The sequence below is a fragment of the Psammomys obesus genome, unplaced genomic scaffold (assembly GCF_907164565.1).
Source record: "Psammomys obesus unplaced genomic scaffold, mPsaObe1.curated_primary_1811, whole genome shotgun sequence".
In the NCBI taxonomy this organism is placed as follows: Eukaryota; Metazoa; Chordata; class Mammalia; order Rodentia; family Muridae; genus Psammomys; species Psammomys obesus.
Window position 1 is genome coordinate 3,772,931 of NW_026596415.1, and position 10,500 is coordinate 3,783,430.

General features: G+C 54.5%; 1 protein-coding gene across 1 annotated transcript in view; it reads left to right on the forward strand.

The window, feature by feature from the left end:
- Positions 1–10,017, forward strand: part of LOC129669480 (uncharacterized) — a 99,734-nt gene extending 89,717 nt beyond the window's left edge. Inside the window, 13 exon segments of the mRNA XM_055597758.1 lie at positions 631–795; positions 2,843–3,005; positions 3,346–3,530; positions 3,690–3,782; positions 3,912–4,116; positions 5,100–5,284; positions 5,362–5,459; positions 7,449–7,633; positions 8,200–8,405; positions 8,494–8,668; positions 9,247–9,356; positions 9,554–9,670; positions 9,802–10,017. Coding sequence (XP_055453733.1) covers positions 631–795; positions 2,843–3,005; positions 3,346–3,530; positions 3,690–3,782; positions 3,912–4,116; positions 5,100–5,284; positions 5,362–5,459; positions 7,449–7,633; positions 8,200–8,405; positions 8,494–8,668; positions 9,247–9,356; positions 9,554–9,670; positions 9,802–10,017 — 2,103 coding nt within the window.
- Positions 10,018–10,500: the final 483 nt, after the last annotated feature.

A 10,500-nucleotide genomic window follows, 5' to 3' on the forward strand; every position in this document is an offset into this window, starting at 1 on the left:
TCCTACTCTCAGGTACTGCGATCCATCTATCTCTTATTCTTTCCTGTCCTGCCCCACATCCACACAATACCCTTCCCACCTGCCCTCCCATCTGTCTATCCATTTACTCACCCACACACCCATTCCTCCACCCCCCTCTTCATCCGTCCCTCCCGGGGGCCGCAGACTCTTCTGTAAAAGACAGGCAGAGAGTATCTGAAGCTTAACAAGCCACTGGGTCTCCTGTTGTTACTCTCACTGTGCTGTGGAAGCAGTGTCTCTGGGCTGAGTGAGAGGTAAGGCAGGGACTGCTCTCCCGGAGGGCTGTCCAGAGAGGAGGAAATCGGGGCAGACCAAGGTTGTATGACCAGGACCTGGGGGTGCTGGGAAGGGTGGGAACGGTGCTTACAAATGACTTTGAGGCACCTGCAGGCCCTGCAGAGGTCATACACAGCGCCTGTGCAGGGCACGCATCAGTGTTTCAGGAGCTTTGCTGGAGATGGCTCGTGGGTGGGGCAGTAGAGCCTGCCTCTCCCATAGCCTGCTACAATCGTCCAGGTGGGAGGGGTCACAGCCTTGGCCAGGGTCCAGTGGGGACCAATCCACTTTCACTGTCTCCTGACCTCTGGAACCTCTGCTGTATTCCTTCAGGCCCTCTCGTTCTCTGGGGAGCACAGTCTGGACCAGGGTGCACTCCTGCTGCATTCTCAATACCAGCTGGGTCTTGCCCCAGACCCTGACTAGGGCTTGCACTTTAGCCTAACCCTGTACAACCGCAGCCGACCAAATGTACCTGACTTCTCTGGGCAGCTGGAGGTATATGTCCAATTTCTCCCAGTTTTCTATGCTAGCAGCCCCATTGCCTGGATAGCCACGGCACCTAGTGACCAATGGTGGAACTTCTGGTTGCAGGTCCAGGACTTCCTTTCTGGGGACACTTTTGAACCTGAGGCCCACAGAGTGGCTCCTCTATCACCCCATGGCCCTTCTCTTTTTATAACCAAGAGGTGTGGTCTATCTTGTTCAAATAGGACAACGATAGTGATTCAGTCAGGGTTCTCTAGAGGAACAGAACTGATAGAATGGATATATATAGAGAAAGGGGATTTATTAGAGTGCCTTACAGGCTGTTGTCCTGCTAATCCAACAATGGCTGTCTAAGGATGAAAGGTCCAAGAATCCAGTAGTTGCTCAGCCCATAAGGCTGGATGTCTCAGCTGGTCTTCAGTAGATGCCAGAATCCCAAAGAAGTAGGCTCCAGTGCTAATGAAGGAATGGACTTGCTGTCTGGAGTAAGGGCAAGCCAGTAAAGAAAGCTTCCTTCTTCCGAATCCTTATATAGGCTGCCAGCAGAATGTGAGGTCTAGACTAAAGGTGGATCTTTCCCTCCTCAAAAGATCTGTATTAAAAGTGGATCTTCCCACTTAAAATGATTTAATTAAGAAAAAAATGCCTCAACAGGTGTGCCCGGCCACTTGGGTTTTAGTCAATTCCAAATGTAGTCAAGTTGACAACCAAAGTAGCCATCACAGATGGCATTTCTAGATGGAGTCATGCCCAGAGGCCATGACCATTTCTAGGCAAGATGCTGAGGCTCTGGGTCTACCACTACTTAACTAGCAACAAGGCCTGCTCTTCCCAGCATCTATAAACTGATGCTCCATACAACATCCTGAAATCAGAGGCAGAGTAAGGTCTGAGGCCAAGCACTTGGCAGGTGCCCAAGGCGTGAGGTCCCCACCCTTCACTCTCCTTACCCTACTCTGAGGTCTGTGAAGTGCACAGCCCTGGTCCCTGAACAGAGGAAGGACACACTCAAGGACCGGTCCCCAGCTATACCAAGACCTGTGGGTTCTTGTTCTCTGCTCACTAACTAGCAGGGCTGAAGCTGAATCGAGGGTGGGCTCTTCAGGCCCCAGACACTGCTGTCAGTGGCTGCTGGCTGTCCTTGGCTTGTGGTGCTGCCCCACAGGCCCTGCCCCAGCCCCAGGCTTTAACACCTTTAGTAATGCCGTGCTTTGTAGTAGCATTGCAACTACTTTTACTGTTTATGGCCTCCACTTCCCTTGACCACCTCTGCAAAGACGTCAGACCAGTGAAAACAACCAGACTCCTAAGACTTAAGCCACCTCTGATTTCTGCTGAGCTTTGAGAATTACTGATCCATGCAATTTTACAGCAAGGAGCCAGGACTCATTCAAGGTTGCACAGCTTGTCAGCGGTGGGATCTAGCTTAGAATCTAGGCAGTGAGACCAAGGCAGGCATGGCTCTCATCTCCAGGTGCCTCTATCAGTCTCTTTTCAATGGTCCCATTTCCCTGGGACCCTCATAGCCTTTGATCTTGATCCAGTTCATGCAACAATCACTTGTCCTGTCCATCCTCTCTCAAGGCTGGGTGCTTACAAGGATTTGGGTAAATGCAGTGACCACATATTACCCACATGGGCCCCTTGAACTTGCTAAGATCTTTGCAGTAGTTTTCAAGAAAACTTAGAAGGCCTGGGCTGCAGAGAGAAACATTTGGACACTAGGACTGTCAAAAGAGAGGTGCCTGGAATCCCCAGACCCACTGCATCTAAGGAGTGTGCAGACAGGGCCTTGGGTTCTGAGCCTCCTGGCCAGTGGGTTGCTGGGAAGATGCCTGCAAGGTGGGCTTTGCTGTATATGCTTTACTGTACATAGGGGGGTTCTGAGCTGGATGGCAGGGAAGCTAATGTTCCTAGAAGAACGGAACGGGCATTTTCCAATCCCTTCTGTACTTATTCAGCCTCAGCCCTTCCCGAGTACAGAGCAGGCAGAGGTCAGAGACCAGAGCAGCCCCAGTAGCCAGGCCCACCCAGGTCTCTATTATCTGGTTCCTAGCTCCATGGCCCCAGAGCTCAGCAACTCAGCTTGCTGGGGCGCGTCTCTACCTCAGCCTCCCAGAGCCTGGTCCAGCTGGAAGGCAGTATGGAAAAGGAGAAACTAAGGCTTTTGGTGTCCCGGGCCCTGAGCTGTCTTCAGGCTTCTGCCATCCATGGGGAAGGTAAGTGGAGGGTGACAGGTCCCCAAGTCAGCTGGCTAGGTTAGGCCCCATCTTTGTCCAAGGGTGGACAGGGGGTCCCTACTCCTGTCCTGTTGTGAGCTTAGAAACACAAGACCAACCCAAATTTGGGGTGAACTTTCTGTCAACACCTGTACTGACTTTGCTGGGTCAGGTAAGGCTACCAGAGGTGTGAGCTGGCTGGGCTGCTCAGAGGTGGGAGAAGGGATTACTTAGGGGGTACAGCCCAAGGCTCTTGAACCTTAATATCTTGAGGCTTTGTGTAGGGCACTGGGGAGACAGGCAGAGAAGGCATGTATGCAACTTCCCTTCCTGGCTCCAGGGAGCATAGAAGAGAGTATGATGCTGCAGGCATGCATCCTCAGGAGAGCTGTGGAGGTGAAGGCCCTCCTCCAGAGCACTGAGCAGTCTGCCCAGTCACTGGGCCACCTGACCCTGCAGGCAGCTCCCCAGGGCCTCCTCCTAGCTGCACACGGCAGCCAGGGGTTCCTGCTGAGCCACATGGAGGTAAGAGGGCCTGGGATGGAGGGCTGTTGGCCGGGAGTCCAGAGTCCTTTACTGCAGCAGTGCCCAGAAAATCAGCCTAGACAGTTGAGGACAGCACACACATTCTCCAGTCCCTGGAGGATGCTTCCTCGACTTCTCACCTGTCCTGCTCTCCCACAGTCCAGGATGACAGCAATAGGATCCCAGGTGCGAGCCCAGCTCGAAGAGAGACTCCAGAGCCTGGATGGCTATGTGAGAGGCTTTCAGAACCTGGTGGGTAGCCCCTGTATGGACGCATGTAGGGGGGCCTCTGGCCTGTGCCTCAGCTCTCCAGCCCAGAGTGGCTGGAGAGTGCTGGCCCTATAGTCTTCCCACTGACCTTGCCTTGGTTTCCCTGCCTAGGTACAGCCAGTAGGCACCCTGAGCAATGCAGCAGAGTGTCTGTTGCAGTTGACTCAGGTAGGGCTAGGTGCTGTTCAGACAGGTGGCCAAATGGTGGCCACCTTGTGGCACCGAAGCCAGGCCAGACACATGCTGACCTGTCGCCTGCCTGTCTACCTGGAACAGCTGCAGGTGGGGCTGGAGCAGCTGCGGAATGAGTTGGAACGTGAGTACAGGAGAGGCACAACCCAGCACCAGTTGGCCTCAGCCCCAGCCCCGGGGGCCTTGGGCCTCCAGATTCATTCTCACACTACTATCTCAGTCAGAAAATTTTCTATATCAGTCAGTCTAATTTCTTTAGAACCCCCCCCCCAGCACCTTATTTCTTAGACATTTGCAACCTCCATGGCCTTTTGGCATGCTTTCTTCATCCATGTAGGCTCCAAGGTAATGCCTGCTTATGCCCGCTGCCAGGGTTACCCATCCTCGGCCTGACTCCTCTCACAAGCAGCCTCGCTGGGAGGTGTCGGGCTGCCACTGGGTGTCTGTCTGTGGGCTCCGATGAGGCTTCCATCCTGGTCAGCACTCAGCCCTGCCCTGAGCAAGCTGAGAACCAGGCCACCGCACACTTAAGGACCACTCCTGGCCCTTATGGCTCCTGAGACTGTTGTCTGACACTAAAGCAGGCAGTGGGGACTTGTTTCTGTCCCTAGCTCAGAGTTGGCTATAGCAGAGTCCCTGTGCCAGCAACTGGCCAGGAGCACACAGATGTCCCTATGGCTGTGACTCACAGCAGCTCAAGGGTACAGAGAAGAGCAGAGTGATAAGAAAACACTGCATGCAGACCCAGAGCTTCATTATGTCACACTGGAAGGCATTGACTTTCCCAGGATGCAGCTGTGATGCCTGTGGAAGTATTCACCAGGAAAGCCCTAAGGAGATGCACAGGGCTTCTACCAGAGTTGTCACATGGCCTTCCAGCTGGAGGGGGGCACATATCTGCATAGTGGGTGGTGGCCCTTCCTATCAATTCCAGGCAACCAGGTCAGCAGTGCTACCGCCCATTGCCTTATTTCTACCCCATCCTCTACTCCAGGCATCTGCCCGGTGTCCTCTAGGCCTGGGATGTTGGGCTTTCCTGGCTTGCGCTTCAGAGGTTCTCATCAGTAGCCAGGAGTCCTGAGGTCTCAGGGTGATTACCTGTTGCAGAGCCCCTGGCCACGCTGAACGAGGCCTATTCGGAGGTGATGCCGCAGCCCCTGGAGGAGGCGTGGCAAGAGCGGGCTGAGGAGGCCAGGCAGTGGCTGCAGGCCTGGCTGCTCAGGCTGCTAGGAACTTGGCGGCTGAGGCCCATCCAGATGGCCCTGGGAGCTATGATGGGTACCCTGGAACTGGTGAGGGTGTGTGTGATGGGGGGAGGGGGCTGGGCTCAGTGAGGGTAGCTCTGACAGCTATCATTGCCCACCTCCAGGCCACCCACCATACGTTGTCCTGGGCTGAGGCGGAGGTCTCCTGGGCCTTGAAGCGGCTCTGCAAACCCCTGCTAAACATGTATAGTTACTCAGCCAGGTAAGCGGGGGTGAGACTTCTGACTCCAGTGTCCCTACAACATAGCAGGACATGGCAAATGCCTGTACCTGGTCCATGTCACTCTTAGGGCAACACTGCCATCCGTGTGGTCCTCATTTGACAGGGGGGAAACTGAGGCTCAGGCTCTGCACAAGCTCTGTTCACATCCTAGTTGGCTTTGCAAAAGGCTTTAGCTGTGGGGAAGACATTCTTGGCCAGCAGCCTGGATACGGCCTGATGGGCAGGGTACCAGACTATGAGCTAGGTGGCAAATCTAATAGGATTTTAGAGAAGGACTGCTGAAAACAATGCTCAGAGAAGCGACTGAGGGGGAGGGACATGCATGATGGTGCAGTTTGGTTGAGAAGGGGCCAGAGGGCTCCTCGTTTTGTGTGTGTGTGTGTATGTGTGACATACATTTCTGTGGGCCCACATGTGAAAGCTGAAGTTGATAGAAGAGTCTTTATTGTTTTTCCAACTCACTCATCGAGGCAGGCTCTCTCAGTCAAACAGAGTTCATGGATAGGGCTAGTGTTCCAGCCAGCTTGCTCTGGGGATCTGCCCTCTGAGAACGGAAGTACCAGGCTGTCATGCTCACTTCCCCTTTATGTATGTTTCTGAGTATCTGACCTCTAGTCCTTGTGCCTAAGTGGCAAATACTTTAACCGTGGAGCCATCTCCCCAGTCCAGAAGTGAGCTTTGGGCAGGCAGTGCTAGGTAGGGCACACAAATAATGCAGAGTGGGGGTGGTGAGTGGTGCTGTGGCACTGTGGCACCTGTTTGAAGAACCGTAAGGAAGCCAGCATGACTTGAGCAGGCTCCAGGTGGCCTCGGGCGCCAGCTTCTGCTTGGAGTTGGGCACAGACACAAGGGCTTTGGCCCAGGGAAAGGTGGATCTCTGTGTTTCAAAAGTTCAGTTCCCATTGTCCCACATGTTGAGGATAGATTATGGAGATGGGCAGAGTGCAGAGCCCTGTTTGGAACCATGTGGCTGGCTGATTGCTGGAGCAATAACAGCATGGAAGGAACAAGAGGCAGTCAGAATCCAGCTGTGCCGCTAGGGTCATCCTGGAGAGGTTGGGACTCGACTGCACACAGATGGTAAAAGAGAAATGAGACAATTCCGAAGTATTCGGCCTCAACAGCTGACAGGATGGAGGTCCCTCAGCCTGGGACAAACTGGCCGAGGCTTCTGCACGTCTAGCCAGTGCTGTGTGAGCAGAACTGTAGTGGCCTGAATCACAGGAACTGCTCTTCTACAGTGCTAGAGGGCTGGAACGAGGGTGCTGGCACCTTAGGTGATTGCTATTAGGTGGGAAGGAATTCGCTTTGGAGAAGTGCAGGCAAAGAGGCAGCCTCACAGGAAGGCTTCTCCAAGAATGCCTGCAGTTTCTCTCTGCCCCAGGAGGGGGCAGCATTTCCTGGCTATGGAAAACTTTGGCCTAAATCTTGGTTGGACTATTACTCTGCCTCGGTTTCCCCACCTGTAAACTTGAGACATACCTCCTAGGAAAATGAATGGAGAGACAGTTGAAAACCTGTAGGGGCTTGTGTAGGAAAAAGATGGACTTGAGAAGATGGGACTGGGTGGAAAGAGTAGGGTCTACTGTGACAGTGAGGTCTATCTCTTCCCCTCCCTCAGCTTCCCTTTGGCTAGGCTCCTGTTCTAGCCCATTCAGCACATCCTACTGTGCCTGTATACGGATGACACAGCACCCTGAGGTGGACTTTGCCTCCCTCAGTGTCTATACCCGTCTCCATTACCCCACTGCCTACACTGTAGCCCACGGCGCACAATCAGACAGCTGCGCCCTTACTGTAGGGCCTTGGTCCATCTTATACACTTCCCCAGAAAGGCAGGCCCTCTCTAAGGGGACAGCCTCTGTGATTCTTTTTCCAACGTGACATCACTGTCCTTCAGGGAAAGGATGTGGGCTCAGTGAGACATCCCGCTTGCTTGGGGTTCCAGCTCCTCTGTGTCCCTTCCAGGAACTACTCCGTGGTGGTGAGGCTGCCGCTTGTGCCCGTGGGGAATGGGCCCCTGGATGCAGCCCAGCTGGTCAGGTACCTGGTGGAGGAGAAACTCCTGTGGCCACTCCGCAGACTGTACGAGGCTAATGTGGTGGCCGAGTTCTATGGGTTCCAGCGGCGACTACTGAGGAGCCCCTTCAAGTGTGAGTCCTGCCTCTGCCTGTGGAGTGAAAGCCTAGCAGGTGCTCTGGCACTCGATGACAAGTAGCCACAGAAGAGCCTGCCAAAGCCCTGTGGCATCCCCGCAAGTTTCTGGGCTTGGGGAGGTCATCCGGGGCTACAGACGCTGCCTGGATTTTGTCCAGAATATAAGTCCTGTGCCTGACTAAGGGGGAGTACACAGCAGCTGGGGGCTCCTGAGGCCAGCCTTCTCCCAGGGGCCTGGATGGGGGAGGCACAGAGGGCTGGGCTCCAGCTGTAGCTGGAAAGCTGCTGAGTGCATGCTTACTGGGAAGTCTGCTTCCAGGTCATACTGCTGCATAACTTCTTCAGCCTGTTTCCTCCTGTGTGGGATAGAAGGGATACCATGGCTGGCTTGTGTGGGCTCTGAGCATGCAGTCTGAGCCTACGCCCTCAGTGCAGAGGGGGCATAGTGCCAGGCCTGGCATGGAGCAGTTGTGTGATGGCACTCCTGAGCTCTTGGGAGAGTCTGCTTGATCCTGGGAGGCAAGTTTATACTCCATGTTGAGCTGGCCTGGCCTCTTCTCAGATCATGCTGTGGTGGCTGGCGCCAGGTACATGGTGACCTTTGATGGGCAGGTGTAGGGCTTGGGTCCCCGCTGTGGCAGCTTCCTGCTAGCCAAGGACTTCAGTCACCAAACATTCTCTCTGATGCTGAGTCGCATGAGCTCAGGGTTCACCGCCCTTCGAATAGAGCTGAACCACACAACCCTTGTTCTGTATCCTAGCCTAAAGGTGAGCGCACGGTAGGGGGAAGGACTCCTGGAGCCTCTTGTCTACCTGCTGTCTAAAGTGACTCTAGGCGCATCCCTGTGGTCTGCAGGCTTACAGGCTTTATGACACTGCTTGGCCTTGGGATGGCTGCTGGGATTTAGACCCATCTCCTGCTGTGCTGAGCACAGGGCCGAAGGTTGAGCTGAGCAGCGAGGATGGTGTGTCTGTTGCCTGTGATGTGCCAGCAGGCCTCTGTAGCCTGACACTGAGCCTTTGGCACCATGGTATGTTGGAGCTTGGCGCTGCCCACAAAGGCCTTTTCTAGCTACCCCATGGCCAGACTCCAGGCCAGAGGGTAATGTCCTCTTTCTCAGTAGCACTGCTGTTGGCCTCCCTGGGGAAGAAGAGCATAGGCAAGAGCTGGAAATAACGCCAAAGGCTGCCTTTTCTGATGGTCACCTCCCTGCTGGAGTGGCAGTGACTCATGGCCTCCTTCCTAGTGTGACACACTGCCTTCTTCTCAGTCCTGGTGGTTCCTGTCCTGTTACAGATGACCCAGCAGAGGCTGGGTGACTCACACCAGCTCCCAGGGTCAGCATCTGGCTCCAGGGCTTCTCACCCAGCTTGGCTTTCTTCCCTGGGGTCAGTCCATACAGAGTGAAGTCAGCTCTCATGAGGTCCCCAACATGCAGCTACGCCCCAAGAGGTGCCCTGGAAAGCGTGCTAAGTGGCCCTTTGGGCAGGGACAGTGGGGGAAGTACCGCAAGGCACAGATCCTCTTTAGATTCCCCCTCCTGAGGGCTCTGGTGTTTGGGGAGTGGGGAGAGTGAAGCTTTCCCAACAGGTCCCTCCTGCTCTACAGGAGCATCTGCTGGCCTTCTGGGTACCAACAACAATGAGGCAGATGATGAGCTAATGTTGCCAGATGGCACAGAAGCTGCCAACCTGGAGGAGCTCACCCAGGGCTGGCAGGTAAGCTGTGGGGAAACCCTTTCTGCCAAGTGTACCTCTAGGCTCAGTGGAGGATGCTGCGTGGGTGCAGGGTGAGCAGGTCTCTCCCTCCACTCGGGAATCCAGGCATCTTTTGCTGGGGTGGATGCACAGCAGGCAGTGTGCCCTGGAGAAGAGTGATCTGTGCAGAGGAGTGAGCCTTGTGTGTTTCCACCCAGGTAAATGAGAACTGTGGTCCTGTAGAGAGGGCACAGCAGCCATGCTCAGGGCCCAGCACCACCTGCCAGGCCTTCTTCCAAGACCCCCAGTCCAGCCTGGGGAACTGCTTCCTGGTGGTGAGTGCTAGGCTGGGCCTGGCCAGAGGCCACTCAGCAGAGAAACCACAGGGTAAAAGAACCCTGGTCCAGCCAGTGCCTTTCCAAGAGCGCAGTAGGCAAGCGCAGTGATGGGCTGGCATTGGTTTCAGGTGGACCCTGCTCCATTTCTCAGACTGTGTGTCCAGGATACCTGTGACCCTAAGGAGCTCCACCCTGCCTGCCACCTGGCAGTTGCCTACATCGACTTGTGTGCCCAGGACTCTGTGCCCTTGGCCCTTCCTCTGCAGTGTGCTAAGTTCTCACCTTGGTCTAGCCTTGGTCTCACACCCCACGTGGAAAACCAGTGCCATCCTCTGAGCTCCTAAAGCGATGACAAGTGCTCAGTTCCACAGTGAGCAGAGGCCCAGGAAAGCTGTATGCAACGTGGGTTTTATGAAGAGAGCTAGCCTGGTTGGCAGGGACAGGAGGTCAGCCTGGGCTACGTAGCCAGACTTTGTCTTAATAAAACCAAATAGGGCTGGAGAGACAGCTTGGTGGTTAAGAACTCTTGCAAAGGACCTGGATTCAATTCCCAGCGCTCACATAGAGGCTCACAGCTGCCATAGGAATGGATGCTCTGACCTCCAAGGCACCAGACACACATGGTGCACAGACATACATGCAGGCAAAACACTCCTACATAGAAAATAAAAATTAATACAGTTGCTTAAAAATAAAAAAAGCCAGACAAAAAAGGTTGAGAGAGCTTGGCTGATGAAGTACTTGCTTTACAAGCATGTGTTGGAGCTCCAGAACCAGGGAAGAAAAAAAATCTGAGTGAGGCGGTGTGCCTGCGATGTTAGTTCTGG